At 47.6% G+C, this 18,736-nt stretch overlaps 2 protein-coding genes across 2 annotated transcripts; one reads left to right on the forward strand and one right to left on the reverse strand.

The window, feature by feature from the left end:
• The first annotated feature begins 258 nt into the window (after positions 1-258).
• LOC123374739 (olfactory receptor 52E2-like) lies at positions 259-1,197 on the forward strand. The gene has a single exon (XM_045024983.1). It carries the CDS (start codon positions 259-261, stop codon positions 1,195-1,197), a length of 939 nt encoding a protein of 312 aa, XP_044880918.1.
• Positions 1,198-13,392: 12,195 nt separating this feature from the next.
• Positions 13,393-14,331, reverse strand: LOC123364489 (olfactory receptor 52E2-like). The gene has a single exon (XM_045006671.1). The coding sequence runs from the start codon at positions 14,329-14,331 to the stop codon at positions 13,393-13,395; it is 939 nt and encodes a 312-aa protein (XP_044862606.1).
• Positions 14,332-18,736: the final 4,405 nt, after the last annotated feature.

Raw genomic sequence — 18,736 nt, forward strand, 5'->3', positions numbered from 1 at the left:
AAGTTCATCTGCCATAATTCTGCCCATTCACCTGTCTTGGTTAGCTCTCTCTGAGAACTTCTCTGGACTTGACCTCAATAATCTGGTGCCATCTGTAAATGTTGTCACCAAAGTGCTCATCCCCTTTCTAGATTGTTAATAACTATGAAATATTTACTGTCCTGCTTGTTACAACATGTTTAATCCCCATCACTGTGATTCTCTCCCTTCGCAGACACCTGGAGCATTTCTGAGCCTCATCGCCGCATTGACCACCTCATGGCATCCTTCAACCTCACCACCTCTTACCCTTCAACATACATCCTAATGGGCATCCCTGGCCTAGAAGCTGCCCATGTCCTGATTTCCATCCCTTTCTCTATGTTCTACATTATTGGCCTGTTGGGAAATTTCACAATTTTGTTTGTTGTGGGCAAAGAGCAGACCCTGCACAAGCCAATGTACCTGCTGATCTGCATGCTGGCACTCGCAGACATCAGCATATCTACCTCCCTCGTGCCTAAGGCACTGTGTATATTTTGGTTCAATCTGAAAGGCATTACTTTGGGTGGCTGCCTCACCCAGATGTTCTTCTTTCATGCGGGTATGGTTATGCATTCAGCCGTCCTAGTGACAATGGCCTTCGATCGCTATGTTGCCATATGTGACCCTCTGAGATATACCATCATCCTGACCAATGCACGGATAGCTAAGCTAGGGCTCGTGGGTTTGATAAGAGCTGTTCTCTTCATTCTGCCTGGGCCTCTGCTCCTCAGCAGGCAGCCATTCTGTGACAACTTCATTATCCCCCATACGTACTGTGAGTACATGGCTGTGGCGAAGATGTCGTGTGGGGACACGACTGTCAACAGGATGTACGACTTAGTGATAGTGTCTGTAGTCTTCGGGTTAGACCTGACACTCATTGCCCTGTCCTATGGTCTAATCATCAGGGCCGTCTTCAGAATCTCCTCCAAGGAAGCGCACCAGAAAGCCCTCAACACCTGCACTGCCCACATCTGTGTGATTCTGACCTCTTATACTCCCTCACTCTTTTCTAACCTTACACACCGGTATGGTCTAGGCATTGCTCCCCATGTTCATATCATCTTGGCAAACCTCTATTTCCTTGTCCCCACCATGCTCAACCCTGTCATTTATGGGGTCAAAACCAAAGAGCTTCGTGACAAAGTGGTTAAATACATCTGCAGAATATGATCACCAAGGGCCATGGATTTTAATCCTGTCTGACAAGATTGGGAAAGGAGATCTCCTCATTAATCAAGGGTTCTCTTTCCCAGTTTGGCTGAGCTCAGCATTGTGGAAGTTCGCAGTCTTATCACTCCATCAACAAGCACTGCTCTCCCTGTTGCTGAGTCCCCGCTCTCTGATCATCACTTGACCTCTTTCAAGGTCACCCATCAGCCCCCATCCCTAGATATCCTCTCATTCACACTTTCCATGACTTCCAATCCACAAGAAGATACTACAGCTTTCTGAAGCAAGGTGGTTTTCCATTAGTTCCTGTGTGATAAAGGGAAGCTACACTTTCTGATAGCCAAGACAAATAAACAAACTACAAATGCTGAACTTTACCATATGTGCAGTGCTCTAGTGAACAAAATTTACCTGATTTTTGTACATCCAATATTTCAGGAAGCCTGGGTGATAAAGCACGTGTTTCTGTTTGAAAGTGCTAATACACAAAAGCTACTGTAGGAATTAAGGACATTTTAGTGGCAAGAGTTGTGAAACCATGCATTATTGATAATGGGACTGCTGTGTTCAACTACAACATCGTCTTTGTGTCAAACTGCTTACCACTTCATGCAGTCGATTTTCAAGTAACTTTTAGGTGCAGTTTTCAAAACACACACTACCCATTCCTGTTGTCAAAGAGGTCAAGAGTAGGTGGTCCTGCTAGTGAAGGCAGGGGGCTGGTCTCGATGACCCTTCGGGGTCTCTTCCATTTCTATGAGATAGGTATATCTCTCTCTCTATATATATATATATATAAAAGTGTCAAGATTTCATCTTGGAGTTTGTGAAACAGATGAAACAGTGATTGCCACCAAACATCCAAGTGATTGAATCGCTTGCAGTACTAAATCCTTCATGACCTAGATTAGGCAATCTCTCATTTTTGTTATTGTTTTGCGGAGACCTTGGACAGTTGGAGCAGCAGTGGAGAGTTGCTTATGGTTCACTGGCCTCATACTCAGGACAATCAAGTTGAGCATGTTTGGGTTGAAGTTCTTGAACACACGGATGCCGCAGAGGACAAAGACATTAGTGAACTTTGCTTATTTTCTCTTTTGTTTCCGTCACTACCTGTTAGCAATGCTGCAGTTGAAAGACTGTTTTCTCAACTGGACTTGAAAAAACAAAACTGTGCAACAAGATGCAAGAGGAACTTCTAGAAAACATTCTTCGTGTTAGGGTGTATATTGTTGACCTGAATGTATGGGCTAGTTTAATTACTGCTCGTCAATGATCTGAGCAGAAGATAGTTAGGTTCTTGTCCCAATTCAGGCTACAGGCTTAGAGAACTCAGAGAGTTCAATGTCGTGAACAGACCCTCGGGTTGTGTGTGGCAAGGAGACTTATACTGAGGACAATACCAGAATGTTACAATCTTTATTAAAATGAATGAAAAAATAATCAAATATATGAAACACAGAGTCACAAAGAAGTAATACAGTTTTTTGACCCCTTGTGGTAACATCCCTATTCTAAAAGACTACTTAAACTGGCTTACTCACACCCTTCCCTGAAGACTTGGTAGTGGGAGTCAGAGGACCATCCTCATCTCTAGAATATCTGAAGAATTCGATGGTCCAGGTTTCCCAAGTTGGTAGGGCTTAAGTTTGAGTGTTAAGTAGCTAAGCTATATATCAAAGCTGAGCTGATAGCTTGATAGGAGTCAGAAAGACTGACCCTCCTGCATGTTTTTTTAGCCTTTTATAGGGTCCTGGAACTGCATTAATCAGACCACAATCTACCATGCCCAAATCATATTTCTTCAACCAGATAAATCTTTGGGTACACTTACTCTATAGGCCAGCATATTATGACATATATTCATAATGTTAATATCAATTATGTCATCCCCAAAACTATTACCTTTGGCCTAACTTATGACTTTTATGATTTCCATGTTCTGTGGTGTACCCTGCTGTTACCGGTCTGTAAACATATTCAATTTTCCTGTTTGGTTCCCCGTTCAGTTCCCCAAAACCGTCACTCCCGCCGGCGGGCAATGAGTTCGCGCACTTTTCTGGTGAGTGACAGCGCGGACGCCACAGCACTGCGAGCATGGAGCTCGCTGTGATCATCGCTGCAGTTATGGCCGTTGTCAACTCCTCGCACCTTATCGTCCACCTTTTTCACAGTCAGATGCTGAGAAATCGGGCGAGGAGGCTACGGCAGCGCAGTGAGGACATGAAGTCTCAGAGTGGCACAGACCTCTCACAAAGCAAGGGACCCTGCACCGTGGACATCATGGTGGCAATGGGTCATGTTCATGCTTTGGAACGGCGATTCTGGGCCCGGGAAACAAGCACGGACTGGTAGGACCGCATAGTGCTGCAGGTCTGGGATGAATCACAGTGGCTGAGAAACTTTAGGATGCGTAAGGGAACTTTCCTTGAACTGTGTGAGTTGCTGTCCCCTGCCTTGAAGCGCAAGGACACCCGCATGCGAGCAGCCCTGAGTGTGCAGAAGCGAGTGGCCATAGCCCTCTGGAAACTTGCAACGCCAGACAGCTACCGGTCAGTAGCGAACCACTTTGGCGTGGGCAAATCTACCGTGGGGGTTGCTGTGATGCAAGTAGCCAACGCAATCGTTGAGCTACTGCTCTCAAAGGTAGTGACCCTGGGAAACGTTCAGGTCATCATAGATGGCTTTGCCGCGATGGGATTCCCAAACTGCGGTGGGGCTATAGATATAACTCACATCCCTATCCTGGGACCGGACCACTAGGCCAGCCAGTATATTAACCAAAAGGGCTACTTTTCAATGGTGCTGCAAGCACTGGTGGACCATAGGGGACGTTTTACCAACATCAACGTCGGATGGCTGGGCAAGGTTCATGACGCGTGTGTTTTCAGGAACTCTCGTCTGTTTAGACGCCTGCAGGAAGGTATTTTCTTCCCGGACCACAAAATAACTGTTGGGGATGTCTATAGTGATCCTCGGGGACCCAGCCTTTTATATATATATTTTTATAATTGGAGATATACCAATCTCTTGGAACTGGAAGGGACCTTGAAAGGTCATCGAGTCCAGCCCCCTGCCTTCACTAGCAGGACCAATTTTTGCCCCAGATCCCTAAGTGGCCTCTTCAAGGATTGAACTCCCAACCCTGGGTTTAGCAGGCTAATGCTCAAACCACTGAGCTATCCCTCCCCCTACCTGCTAATGCCCTGGCTCATGAAGCCCTATACAGGCGCCATGGACAGTGACAAAGAACTCTTCAACTACTGGCTGAGCAAGTGCAGAATGGTGGTGGAGTGTGCTTTCGGACGTCTCAAGGGGAGATGGAGAAGCTTACTGACTCGCTCAGATCTCAGCGAAAGCAATATCCCCATTGTTATTGCAGCTTGCTGTGTGCTCCACAATCTCTGTGAGAGCAAGGGGGAGACCTTTATGGTGGGGTGGGAGGTTGAGGCAAATCGCCTGGCTGCTGATTACGCCCAGCCAGACAGCTGTGCGATTAGAAGAGCCCAGCGGGAATCGCTGTGCATCCGGGAGGCTTTGAAAGCTAGGTTCCTCAGGGAGCAGGGTAACCTGTGACTATTAAGTTTGTTTACAGAGAAGCTGAACCTGCCCCCGTTTCTTTACCCAGCTAATGTTGACTATCCTCTGCAGTTACATACCCCGTTCACCCCATTCCCCCCTTCCAACGCACGCATAAAAATAAAATACATGGAACTTTGTTAATGAACACCGTTTTCTTTATTACTGATTTTGTGGTACAGGGTTGAAACTGGGACGCAGACTGTGGTGGGTAGGGTGTGGAGTGATGCAAAGACTGCTTCTAAACTCGAGGAATGACAGGCTCCTGCTTCTAGAGCGGTCCGCAGTGGCGGACTGGTTGTTTCAACGGAGCCTGCCACCCCTCCTTTTCGGGACTCTGTGTGTGGGGGCTATGTGACTTTGTGGTGGGGGAGGACGGTTACAGATCCCCTGCTGCATGGCTCTGTGATCCAGGATAAGGAACGCTGCATAAGATCTCTAACCGCCCTCACCTGCCACAGTCACATAGCCCCCCCCCCAGAACATGAAAACCACCTCCCAGACTGACCAGGGTGCCTAGTGACTGCACTGTGTGTGTGACCTGCTGCTGAACCTGCCCCCGTGTCTGTACCCTGGTAAAGGTGACTGTCCTGTCCAATTACCAACCCCCTTCCCCCCCTTCAAACACAGTCTCCTCTAAAAGAACAGGACGGAACCAGTAATTAACAGAAAAGTATTTTTTTATTATCAACTAGACAGTTAGGGGATGAAACTGGGACGGGGGCTTGGGTGAGGCGGGAAGGAAAGGGCTTATCAAAATTTTGGGAATGAGAGCCTTTTTGTAATTGCGCACTGTGCAGGGGTGGAGTGACAGTTTTCACGGCCCCTCCCACCCCTCCTTCTCATTACTTTGGGTGAGGGGGGTATGGGACTTTGTGGCGGGGAAGGGCAGTTGCAGATACATTGCAGGGGGGCTCTGTCCTCCTGCCTCCGGTCCTGCAGAACATCCACAAGGCGCCGGAGCGTGTCCGTTTGCTCCCCCCTATTAGTCCAAGCAGCGTTTGAGTCGCCTGCTGGTCCTCTTGATGCCACCTGTCCTTCCGTTCGCTGTGTGAGCGCGGGTACTGCGACATGTTCTCCCTCCACTGGGTCTGCTGGGCCGCCTCGGCTCGGGAGCAGCCCATAAGTTCTGAGAACATCTCGTCCTGTGTCCTTTTCTTTCGCTGCCTAATCTGCGCCAGCCTCTGTGAGGGGGATGCTGGGGCAGGTCGGGAGACAGTCGCAGCTGTGTGATGGGAAAAAGGGAGTGAATTCCTTACAAAGATACATTTTTGCGAACAATGAACATAGTCTAGTCTGTCTCTGTGAACAAGACCATGCACAGCACCTATCTTATGCGCACTCAGGACAAGGTCGAATTTTCGGCCTTCGCATTCAGTGCCTGGGGTCTTGCACTGGAGATCAGACAAGTGGGGCAGGATAGCAGAATCCGTGGAGCAGGCAGACATGGTAAGCCACAGACTTTTGGCTGCCTAACACTTAATTTATAGCAGTGCCCTCCTTTCACGCTCAAAGCAATGCCCCTAGCCTGTCCCACCCCCTCGCGGCTGTCCCAGGGAAAGATCCCTGTATGCTGCCCCTGTCCCGCCTCCACCACGTGGCTGTAAACCACTGGTTATAGCTATGTAAAGGAACAGGCAAGCAGTCCCAATCCTAACATTCCCCTAATTCAAAGCAGGCCACCATGAGCGACATCACCCTGCGGAGGATCAGTGAGACAGAGAAAGACTGCATGCTGCGTGAAAGCCAGCATAAACCAGGGCTTTATGCGGCCATGCTCTGCGAGGCAATGATACCCGAGTACCAGAGGATAGCCTGGCGCAGAAAAGTGTGCTACCACAGAGGACACAATAAGGCCACTTTCCCCAGGAACCTCGTGCGGAGGCTTTTCGATTACCTCCAGGAGACCTTCGTGGAGATCTCCGAAGAGGATTTCTGTTCTATCCCTGTTCATATTGACCGTCTTTTCAGATAGTTAATATTCCTGTTCTGTTAAAAATAAATGTTTACATGTTTAAAGCACTTACCGACTGATCCTTCCCCTGATACAGGGTCCGGGTTAACGGCTGGGGAGGGTTGGTAGGGGATCTCCATGAGGGTGATGAAGAGATCCTGGCTGTCGGGGAAATCAGCGTTGTAAGCGCTGTCGACTGCCTCGTCCTCCTCATTTCCTTCCTCATCTTCCCCGTCCGCGAACATCTCCGAGGAACCGGCCGTCGACACTATCCCATTCTCAGAGTCCACGGTCACTGGTGGGGTAGTGGTGGCGGCCGCACCTAGAATGGAATGCAGTGCCTCGTAGAAGCGGCATGTCTGGGGCTGGGATCCGGAGCGTCCGTTTGCCGCTTTGATCTTCTGGTAGCCTTGTCTCAGGTCCTTGATTTTCACGCGGCACTGCGTTGTATCCCGGCTGTATCCTCTCTCTGTCATGGCTTTGGAGATCTTCTCGTAGATCTTCGCATTCTGTTTTTTGGAGCGCAGCTCCGAAAGCACAGACTCATCGCCCCACACAGCGATCAGATCCAAGAGTTCCTGGTCAGTCCATGCTGGGGCCTTCTTTCTATTCTGAGATTGCATGGACACCTCTGCTGGAGAGCTCTGCATCTCTGCCAGTGCTGCTGAGCTCGCCACGATGTCCAAACAGGAAATGAGATTCAAACTGGCCAGACAGGAAAAGGAATTCAAATTTTCCCGGGGCTTTTCCTGTGTGACTGGTCAGAGCATCCGAGCTTGGACTGCTGTCCAGACCGTCAACAGAGTGGTGCACTGTGGGATAGCTCCCGGAGCTATTAGCATCGAATTCCATCCACACCTACCCTAATTCGACATGGCCATGTCGAATTTAGCGCTACTCCCCTCGTCGGGGAGGAATACAGAAATCGAACTAAAGAGACCTGTATGTCAAACTAAATAGCTTCGTTGTGTGGACGGGTGCAGGGTTAATTTGATTTAACGCTGCTAAATTCGACATAACCTCTTAGTGTAGACCAGGCCTTGGAGTGGAGGCAAGACATCAAAATGATGTTCTACCTCCTGATATATCTCTAGCATAGGCATTATGGATACATATACACCAGCATCAATATCTGTTGCTTGTATGGGCAATTCCTCTCTTTCTTTTCATTTTTTAATCTTGCATTGTATATATCCTAAAATAATTCCTATTGCAACACCTGGGACAATAATCCATCCCTTTAATCCAACTTCATGGCAGTGACCATGAGATGGTCGAGTTCAGGATCCTGACACAAGGAAAAAGGGAAAGCAGTAGAACAGAGACCCTGGACTTCAGAAAAGCAGACTTCGACTCCCTCAGGGAACTGATGGGCAAGGTCCCCTGGGAGAATAACATGACGGGGAAAGGAGTCGAGGAAAGCTGGCTGTATTTCAAAGAAACCTTATTGAGGTTGCAGGAACAAACCATCCCGATGTGTAGGAAGAAAAGTAAATATGGCAGGCGACCAGCTTGGCTTAACAGTGAAATCCTTGCTCGTCTTAAACACAAAAGAACAGCTTACAAGAAGTGGAAGATTGGACAAATAACCAGGGAGGAGTATAAAAGTATTGCTCAGGCATGCAGGTGTGAAATCAGGAAGGCCAAATCACACTTGGAGTTGCAGCTAGCCGGAGATGTTAGGAGTAACAAGAAGGGTTTCTTTAGGTATGTTAGCAACAGGAAGAAAGTTAAGGCAAGTGTGGGCCCCTTGCTGAATGAGGGAGGGAACCTAGTGACAGAGGATGTGGAGAAAGCTAGTGTACTCAATGCTTTTTTTGCCTCTGTCTTCACAGACAAGGTCAGCTCCCAGACAGCTGCACTCTGCAGCATGGTATGGGGAGGAGGTGACCAGCTCTCTGTGGAGAAAGAAGTAGTTCGGGGCTATTTAGGAAAGCTGGACGAGCACAAGTCCATGGGGCCGGATGCGCTGCATCCGAGGGTGCTAAAGGAGTTGGCCGATGAGATTGCAGAGCCATTGGCCATTATCTTTGAAAAATCATGGCAATCGGGGGAGGTCCCGGATGACTGGAAGAAAGCTAATGTAGTGCCCATCTTTAAAAAAGGGAAGAAGGAAGATCCAGGGAACTACAGGCCAGTCAGTCTCACCTCAGTCCCTGGAAAAATCATGGAACAGGTCCTCAAGGAATCAATCCTGAACCACTTAAAGGAGGGGAAAGTGATCAGGAACAGTCAGCATGGATTCACCAAGGGCAAGTCATGCCTGACTAACCTAATTGCCTTCTATGACGAGATAACCGGCTCTGTGGATGAGGGGAAAGCAGTGGATGTGCTATTTCTGGACTTTAGCAAAGCTTTTGATACAGTCTCCCACAGTATTCTTGCCAGCAAGTTAAAGAAGTCTGGGCTGGATGAATGGACGGTAAGGTGGATAGAAAACTGGCTAGATGGTCGGGCTCAACGGGTAGTGATAAATGATTCCATGTCTAGTTGGCAGCCGGTATCAAGTGGAGTGCCCCAAGGGTCGGTGCTGGGGCCGGTTTTATTCAATATCTTCATTAACGATCTGGAGGATGGTGTGGACTGCACCCTTAGCAAGTTTGCAGATGACACTAAACTGGGAGGAGTGGTTGATACGCTGGAGGGTAGGGATAGGATACAGAGGGACCTAGACACATTAGAGGATTGGGCCAAAAGAAATATGATGAGGTTCAACAAGGACAAGTGCAGAGTCCTGCACTTAGGACGGAAGAATCCCATGCACTGCTACAGACTAGGGACCGAATGGCTGGGCAGCAGTTCTGCAGAAAAGGACCTAGGGGTTACGGTGGACGAAAAGCTGAATATGAGTCAACAGTGTGCCTTTGTTGCCAAGAAGGCTAATGGCATTTTGGGTTGTATAAGTAGGGGCACTTCCAGCAGATCAAGGGATGTGATCATTCCCCTCTACTCAGCACTGGTGAGGCCTCATTTGGAGTACTGTGTCCAGTTTTGGGCCCCACACTACAAGAAGGATGTGGATAAATTGGAGAGAGTCCAGCGGAGGGCAACAAAATGATTAGGGGGCTGGAGCACATGACTTATGAGGAGAGGCTGAGGGAACTGGGATTGTTTAGCCTGCAGAAGAGAAGAATGAGGGGGGATTTGATAGCTGCTTTCAACTACTTGAAAGGGGGTTCCAAAGAGGATGGATCTAGACTGTTCTCAGTGGTAGAAGACGACAGAACAAGGAGTAATGGTCTCAAGTTGCAGAGGGGGAGGTTTAGGCTGGATATTAGGAAAAACTTTTTCACTAATAGGGTGGTGAAGAACTGGAATGGGTTACCTAGGGAGGTGGTGGAATCTCCTTCCTTAGAGGTTTTTAAGGTCAGGCTTGACAAAGCCCTGGCTGGGATGATTTAGTTGGGTTTGGTCCTGCTTTGAGCAGGGGGTTGGACTAGATACCTCCTGAGGTCCCTTCCAACCCTGAGATTCTATGATTCTTCCCTCCCTGGGAGGTATTTACTGCTTGATCTCCCCATCTAATAATTGGACAATAGCTTGTTTAGCCTCATCCATGTCATTAAAATTTTGAATGAGGTGTGTTTTGAATTAATAATTGTTTTAATTGTAGTCTCAGAAATGTTGGAGTAGTTTGGACAATCAAGTCCTGATTAAAGTGATCAGATAAAATAATAGTCGTGTTTTCAAAGGCGGGAATAGGGGAAATTCCTTGGTTTCCAATTGAGGTGAACTGCTTTGGAGTAAAAAAACCTCAGAAATTCAGATATGTGACCTGACGCTCCAAGGATCCAGTGAAAGAAATGGTTGCAACCCTCAAGTACAAGTACCAGTATTGGGGTTTTGAATTTGAATTTGATTTTTATCTCGTTTTGTTGCTAATGTGGATGAACTCCTTCTGGGAGGTTTTTTTTAAATCAAATCTACTTGGTATCTAACAAAAGCTTTCATTTGTTACTTGATGTATAAACCAATGTGTTAATAAAAACCCTTTGTTTCAATAGATTGGGCTACTTTTGGGTTAGTGTTTAAGTGACTTTGGGCTATTAATGCAGTAGAAATCTGGCAACCCCAGAACCAGAGGAGTCAGGGATGAAGCGCAGAAAGCAGAGCTGGGCTGGAGGCAGAGCAGCGGTGCTGAGGCAGAGCTTGGGAGCTGCAGCAGGAGCAGACCAGAACTGGGAGCTGTGCTGTCACAGACCAGCTGCACCAACGTGGAGCCAGCGCTGAGCTACAGAGGGGAGCTGTGGGCCTGAACCAGGATACTGGATGCCGGCCGTGCCACAAGTAACATGGCAGCTGAGCATGATGAGTAGCTGGGGAGAGCAAGGTGGGACCATGGGCAGAGGATCCAGCACAGGGAGATGTTGCTAGAGCCAGAGGGCTTTGAAGGCTAGACTCAGAAGAGGGGACGTGGATCTGATTGGAGGGGAGAAGGGTCCTCCCACTTGGAGCCTGAGTGTCTGACCCATGGTATCACCGCAGCACAGCCAGGGCTTGGACAGGAGGCCTGGGACGTGTAAGGAACAGACTGCAAACTTTCCTTACACCTCAGAGACGGCTATTTGTGGTGTTTCCCGGGCCCATAGAGTGGGTTCCTTCTTTCCTTGAATTTTTCCCATTTGTTCCTTATTTTTCTTACCATTTCTGTTTATTACATTGTATGTGGTTTGAACGTCATGCAGTGATCAGCTGGTCAGGGAAGCGGCTGGTATGGAGAGAGCACTCAGAGTCGGGACTCCCTAGCCCATGTCCTCTGTGATCTCAATGAGATATAAGCTGCAGCTCGAGCAGGCAGACACTCACCCACGTAACTCCTCCAATGGGAGCAGGGGTGCTCATGGCTCCCCATTCTCCTGGGACAAAGGAGAGAGCCATGAGAAGCCATGTCTGGAGTGGGAAGCGGGGTGGAAGTGCCTGGAGTGGGAAGTGGGAAGTGGGGTTGTACCCATCTGTAGGTCCTAGGAGATGGAGATTTTTTTCTGAGACATATGCGGGACTTGGAGCAATGTCGAGGGTATTGTTTACATTACACTCCAGTGTCTTCCATGCGTGGCTCTCCCATGTCTCGATCACTATGTGTTTTGTTGCACCACCACCAGAAGAGTAGACCCCCAAACAAATGAATCCAGATAGCAACATACACAGCCAGGACCACATCACAAGCAGGGCTGTTCGACATCTGCTGCCAGAGGACTCTGCAACACAAAACAAAAATAGACTGTTCCCCCCGCCCTGCCTCCAAGAGGGAGGGAGTGGTAAAACATTTCAAAGCTCACATTTATTCAGACTCACTGATGTCTGAATCATTTTTCTTCCACATTGGGATTATCTGGGACTGATGCTGCGGCCCGAGCATTTGCTCATGACAACTAGGGTCATTTATTGCATTTATTTCACTTTCTGCTGTTTTAATTTCAACAATTACTTGGGTTACATTTACATTTTCATTTGGGACCACTTAAGCTTCCTCTATTACCTCCAGCTCTGGACTTAACTCCTCATCCTCTGACTCCGAGGAATTACTTGTCAGGTCACTATCTGTTTGTACTTCGGATTCCCATTTCCCATGAGTAATTAAGCTCTCCTCCTCCAGGAACCAAAAATAGGCATCCCTCTCATCTAAGACTGACTGGGATGGTTTCCCTTCCCTCGTTTTAGCTGTGAGGAGTGAAGCCACTTCAGTATGTTTTTCTTTCCTGACCGAATTTCCAGCTGATAGACAGTGGAACTGGCCTTGTTTCAGATTCTAACAGGTCCTGCCCAAATGGGACTGAGATTGTGTGCTCTTTCCTTTACTTGTCGATAAATAACCCTGTCTCCTACTTGCCATTTTTGAGGATTTAGGACTTGACCCATGACACCCTCATGACAGCCAGGTCATTCCCCCATCCACACAGTGCTGGGTTCGACACCTTGTGAAATCTCAACACCTGCTCTTGACATCTTTGACAACAGGAATGGGTAGTGTATGTTTTGAAAGATCCACCTGAAAGTGACTCCAAAATCGACTGTGCAAAGCAGTAAGTAATTTGACACAAAGGTGCTGTTGTAGTTTAGCACAGCGATCCCATTCTCAAAAACGCAGTTTCACATGTCTCACCAATAAGCTTTAGTAAAATCTTCTCAATTCCTGTAGCAGCTTTTGTGTATTAGCACTTTCAAACTGAAACACTTGCTTTATCATCCAGGCTTCCTGAAGTATTGGACATACAAAATTCAGGCAAATTTTGTTCACGAGATCACTGCATATATGATAAAGAAGTTCAGCATTTTTAGTTTGTTTATTTGTCTTGGCTATCAAAAACAGTAGCTTCCATTTGTCACACAGGGACTAATGGAAAACCACCTTACTTCAGAAAGCTGCAGTATCTTCTTGTGGTCTGTAAGTCATAGAAAGTCTGAATGAGAGGGTATCTAGGATTGGGGGCTGACAGGTGATGCTGAAAGAGATCAGGTGATGGTCAGATAGAGGGAATTCAGCAATGGAGAGAGCAGTGCTTGGTGATGGAGAGATAATACATTAGGTGTGAGGAATTTCTGAGGCTGTGAACTTCCATAACGCTGAGCTCGGCCAAACTTCGACAGAGCACCCTTGAGTAATGAGGAGATATCCTTTCTCCCTCTTGTCAGACACGATTAAAATCCAAGGCCCCTGGTGATTACATTCTGCAGATGTATTTGACCACTTTGTCACGAAGCTCTTTGGTTTTGGCCCCATAAATAATAGGGTTCAGCATGGGGGGGATGAGAAAATAGAGGTTAGCCAAGATGATGTGAACATGGGGAGCGATGCCCTGACCGAACTCATATGTCAGGCTAGAGAAGAGCAAGGGAGTATAAGAGGTCAGCATCACACAGATGTGGGCTGTGCAGGTGTTGAGGGCTTTCTGGTGGGCTTCCTTATGGGAGATTCTGAAGACAGCCTTAATGATCAGACCATAGGACAGGGCAATGAGTGTCAGGTCTAACCCCGTGATTACAAACAATATTACCAAGCAGTACGTCCTGTTGACTGTGATATCCCCACACGACATCTTCGCCACAGCTATGTGGTCGCAGTGCGTGTGGGGGATAATGCGGTTGGCACAGAATGGCTGCCCGCTCAGGAGCAGGGGTGCAGGCAGAACGAAGACAACAGCTCTTATCAAACCCACTAGCCCTAGCTTAGCTATTCGTGCGTTGGTGAGGATGGTGGTGTATCTCAGGGGGTTACATATGGCAACGTAGCGATCGAAGGCCATTGTCACGAGGACGGCTGAGTGCATCACAGAAACCGCATGAAGGAAGAACATCTGGGTGAGGCAGCCACCCACAGTAATGCCTTTCAAATTGAACCAAAATATACACAGGGCTTTTGGCATGACAGAAGTAGACGTGCCAATGTCTGTGAGTGCCAGCATGCAGATCAGCAGGTACATCGGCTTGTGCAGGGACTTCTCTTTCCCTACAACAAACAGAACCATGAAATTTCCCAACAGGCCCATAATGTAGAACATAGACAAAGGGATGGAAATCAGGACATGGGAAGCCTCTAGGCCAGGGATGCCCATTAAGATGAATGTTGAAGTGTCAGAGGGGGTGAGGTTGAAGGATGCCATGAGGTGGTCAATGCGGCGATGAGGCTCAGAAATGCTCCAGGTGTCTGTGAAGGGAGAGAAGAACAGTGATGGGGATTACACATGCTGTAATTAGTACAGTAAATATGTCGTACTTATCAACAATCTAGAAAGGGGCGCAAGCAGTGAGGTGGCAACGTTTACGGATGGCACCAGATTATTGAGGTCAGAGTTAAGTCCAGAGAAGTTCTCAGAGGGAGCTAACTAAGCCAAATGAATGGGCAGCATGATGGCAGATGAACTTCGATGTCAATAACTGCAACGTGTATGCCCATTGAGGGAAAAACTTCAACTCCTCAAATATCTTACAAGGTTCTAATTTGATCTGGGCATCACAGTACACAAACCTGTGAAACTTTACCCACAGTGTTAGCATGACCAGAAACTAAGGAAAATGTTGGAATCCAGGAGAAATGGGATAGGGAATCCTACAGTAAATACAGTGCCATGAAATCAGTCACTCTATGTTTCACCCACCTCTGGACTCCTCTGTGTAATGTTGAGCACCCTTCTCACACAGGATATTGCAGAACTAGAGGGTTTGGGGCAAGGACAACGAGAATGATCAAGGGTCCAGGGAAACTCTCATATGGAGGTTGCACAGACTGGGATTGTTACCTTACAAAGGAGATGAATAGGAGGGCATATGAGAAAAATCTATAAAATACTGACTGGTATGTTGGACCGCAGAACAGGAACGGAGTCTGACAGCCAAAATGCGATTGTAAGCAGAGCTCTCCTTTATTCTATCCCAGCATGCTTTTATACATAGTTTCATTCAGCAATTAGGTAATGATCAATTGGTTAATTAAGGTAACAGGAACAACTGTAACTAGTTGGGATAATTAACATCCGACACACCTGTCTAGCTCCTTCTCCTAATTACAGTTAATTAACTAATGAAAACAAACCCAGAGCCAGGTCTTTACACGCAGATCCAGCGTAATTAATTTATCTCAGAAGCAAAACAACCTCAGCGTTTCTCATTACTTATCCCACATCTCCCCCCTATATTCAAAATCAAAAAGAAAAAAGAGAGAGGAAACATTCCCAACTCATAATAACATAACGCTATAACCTATCACACAAAAAAATAAGGATTAATAAAATCAACCTGTATGACCATACAATCCTTGGCATAATTCCAAAAAACATCAAACAAACAAAACAAAGACACAATAAGCAGAAGATGAGAAAAATTCTGCAAACCCCCCCCTCCTTTTTTTTTTTTTTTTTGGAAAATATCCCTCAGCTGTCAGGTGATCAAGCTGACACTGAGGGTGGGGGGTCTTTAAGAAAGACACATTAAACCACATGACAACACGACAACGATTCTGGCCAGAAAACAGACAACACAAAACATAACAGAGAACACAAAACATCATGGTACACTAAATACCTATATAGCCACACAAATTTTCTTTCAGACACAAATATCATTCCAAGCGAGTAACTGATTCACGGAGGATCAGACTGAAAAAGTCCTGGCAGAGCTAACAAACAGCTCTCCTCCGGGGGCTCTGGTTCCGCGACGTCTGAGCGCGTCTCGTGAGGCTCCTCCGCATCTGCCTGCCGTCGCTCCGGAGGACGCAGCCAAGGCCGGACCCACTTCGCTGGTATCCACCTGGGACCTGCATCAGTGGCAACACACGCATAACCCCTGCCCCATGTTAGCAAGTCAACTGGTCCTTTCCATATTTGCTGCTGATAATCAAACCACTTGACCAAGGGTCGGGGGGCCATACCCTGCTCTTCCCCAGTCATCCCGCTGATATGTTTAATTGCAGGGGGCACCTGGTTGTTTTTACCAACATGTAACCAGTTAAGTACATAAAGAGCTTTCAGTAAGCGAGCGGCAGGCGTCTTGTCCAAAGCGTCTGCCTGTTCACTACGAATCCCCCCTTTTTGTCTTAAGAGGAGCGCCTTCAAAGAGGCGTGAGCACGCTCAATAATAGCTTGCCCAGTAGAATTGCCAGGTACACCCGTAGAATGCTGCACACCCCAGTGGGAAAGAAACTGGGCAGTGCGATGAGAAACATAACCCCCACCATTATCAGTCTTAATGAGGGCAGGAACCCCCATCACGGCAAAGCATGCTTGCCAATGCTTAATCACATCACGAGAGCTAGTAGAGGCCATAGCTGTCGCCCAAGTAAAGCCAGAAAAGGTATCAATGGTAACATGAATATTGCGCAAGGTGCCGAACTCAGCAAACGTGGTAACATCAGACTGCCAAACTTGAAGTGACAATAGGCCACGGGGATTAACACCAGATACAAGGGGCAATACATGCTGTTGACAATCAGGGCAGGAGGCCACGATAGCACGAGCGTCAGTAATAGAAATCGCAAACTGACGTGCTAAAGCACGGGCAGACTGATGAAAAAATTCATGGGAAATCCATGCCTGGGCAAATGAATTCGGAACATGGGCAACGCCAACTAACTGATCAATCACTGCATTGCCCTCGGCAAGACCATCTTGTAATCCAGAGTGGCTCCTAATATGCATAACAAAATAAGGGCACCGTCGAGCATTTAAGAGATGCCATAACTGAAGAAGAGCAGTCCATAAAACAGAATTCGTAATACGGCCCAACAGGGAGCGTTCTAAACGCTGAAGCACACCTACAGCATACAGAGAGTCACTGACAATATTCAAAGGGGTATCGGGCCATTTTTCAAAGGTGCGAACAATAGCACGAAGCTCTAGAACCTGCAGGGAGCCTTCAGCAAGAACAAACTCGTGATGCCAATGGCCGTCAATAAACCAAAGAAGTCCTGCACGCTGGGCACTGCCGCTGGCATCGGTGAAAACGGTGAGACCAGCAACTGGACTAGATCGCAACATTAGGGCTTTTTCCAGAGGAAGCGTGGTAGCAAAAATTCGGTGTGAGGGAAAATGGCTACTAAAGCAACCGGCGTAATCCATGGTGGCAAGTACAAAAGAAAGGTGAGTAACAAGCAACTGAGTCACAGTAACATCATCAAAGGGCAAATAAATGGTATGAGGGTCAATGCCTGCAATGGCCAGCAAACGGCATCGGGCCATAGAAATGAGGTGAGCAATCGCATCAAGCCGCGTAGTCACAGTTGTGGTATAGTGCGAAGGTGGAAAAAGCCATTCAATGCCCACCAGTGGATCGGAAAGGGCCTCATGCCATTGAAAAAGTAAAGCTTCCAAAGAGGCATCTTTGGAAAAAATTGCCAAAAAAATGGGCAAGTCCGGATAAATACGCCCCGAATAACGTGTTGCAAGTTTATCTGCAATATTTCGTAAGGCAACCTGGTGCTGACTCTGCAGAGAGCGAGGTTCATCCGGAGCACGTCCACCTTGAAGCAGTTGAACCAAGGGTGCAAGATCCTCATTAGTTATACCACAAAGACCGCGAACCCACTGCAAATCGCCCACCAAGCGCTGAACGTCATGTAAATTATGAATGTCCATCCGAAAGGTCAAATTCTGCGGGCGTACAATTGAATCCGTAATTTCCATACCAAGATACCGATATGGGGCTTGCCGCTGAAGTTTTTCTGGAGCAATTACCAACCCAGCCTTTCGCAAAACTGAGTCAATTTCAGCAATCGCCGCATCCACAGCAAAATGGGCGCCAGTAAACAAAAGATCATCCATATAATGATAAATAATCCAATCAGGGTGCGCCAATCGCAGGGGTGCTATAGCCCAAGCAACATAAGATTGACAAATGGTAGGAGAATTTTTCATACCTTGTGGTAGAACAGTCCATTGATACCGCCGGGCAGGTGCAGCCTTATTTATAGAAGGCACAGAAAAGGCAAATTTCTCGCGGTCCGCGGGATGCAAGGCAATGGTAAAAAAGCAGTCCTTTAAATCAACAACAAGCAGAGGCCATCCATGCGGAAGCATAGTAGGTGTGGGCAGCCCAGGCTGGAGGGCACCCATATCCTTCATTACAGCATTGACAGCGCGTAGATCTTGTAACAAACGCCAATGCCCAGACTTTTTGGGAATGGTAAAAATAGGGGTATTCCAAGGGCTAACAGAAGGTTCAAGGTGGCCCATAGCCAATTGTTCCTGCACAAGTTCATGCACCCGGGCGAGCTTATCTTTAGGCAGCGGCCACTGAGCGACCCAGACCGGCGTGGTGGTTGTCCATTCCAGCTGTAGGATCGGTCGCCCCTCAGTGGCCGCTAAGCAAAAGGTGAATTTTGCAACACAACGCCCCACTGACTTAAACAGTCCCGACCTAAAAGCCATATCGGAGCCGGCATTACATAGGGGCGAACTTTTGCGCTTGTGGCCGGATTTTCCACATCAGAAATGGTAATAAAATTTACACTAATGCGAGTCAATTGAGTCCCACCAATGCCGGTCACCGGTGTGGCGGCATCCCGCAAGGGCCAAG

Source organism: Mauremys mutica, chromosome 1 (genome assembly GCF_020497125.1).
Source record: "Mauremys mutica isolate MM-2020 ecotype Southern chromosome 1, ASM2049712v1, whole genome shotgun sequence".
Taxonomy (NCBI): domain Eukaryota; kingdom Metazoa; phylum Chordata; order Testudines; family Geoemydidae; genus Mauremys; species Mauremys mutica.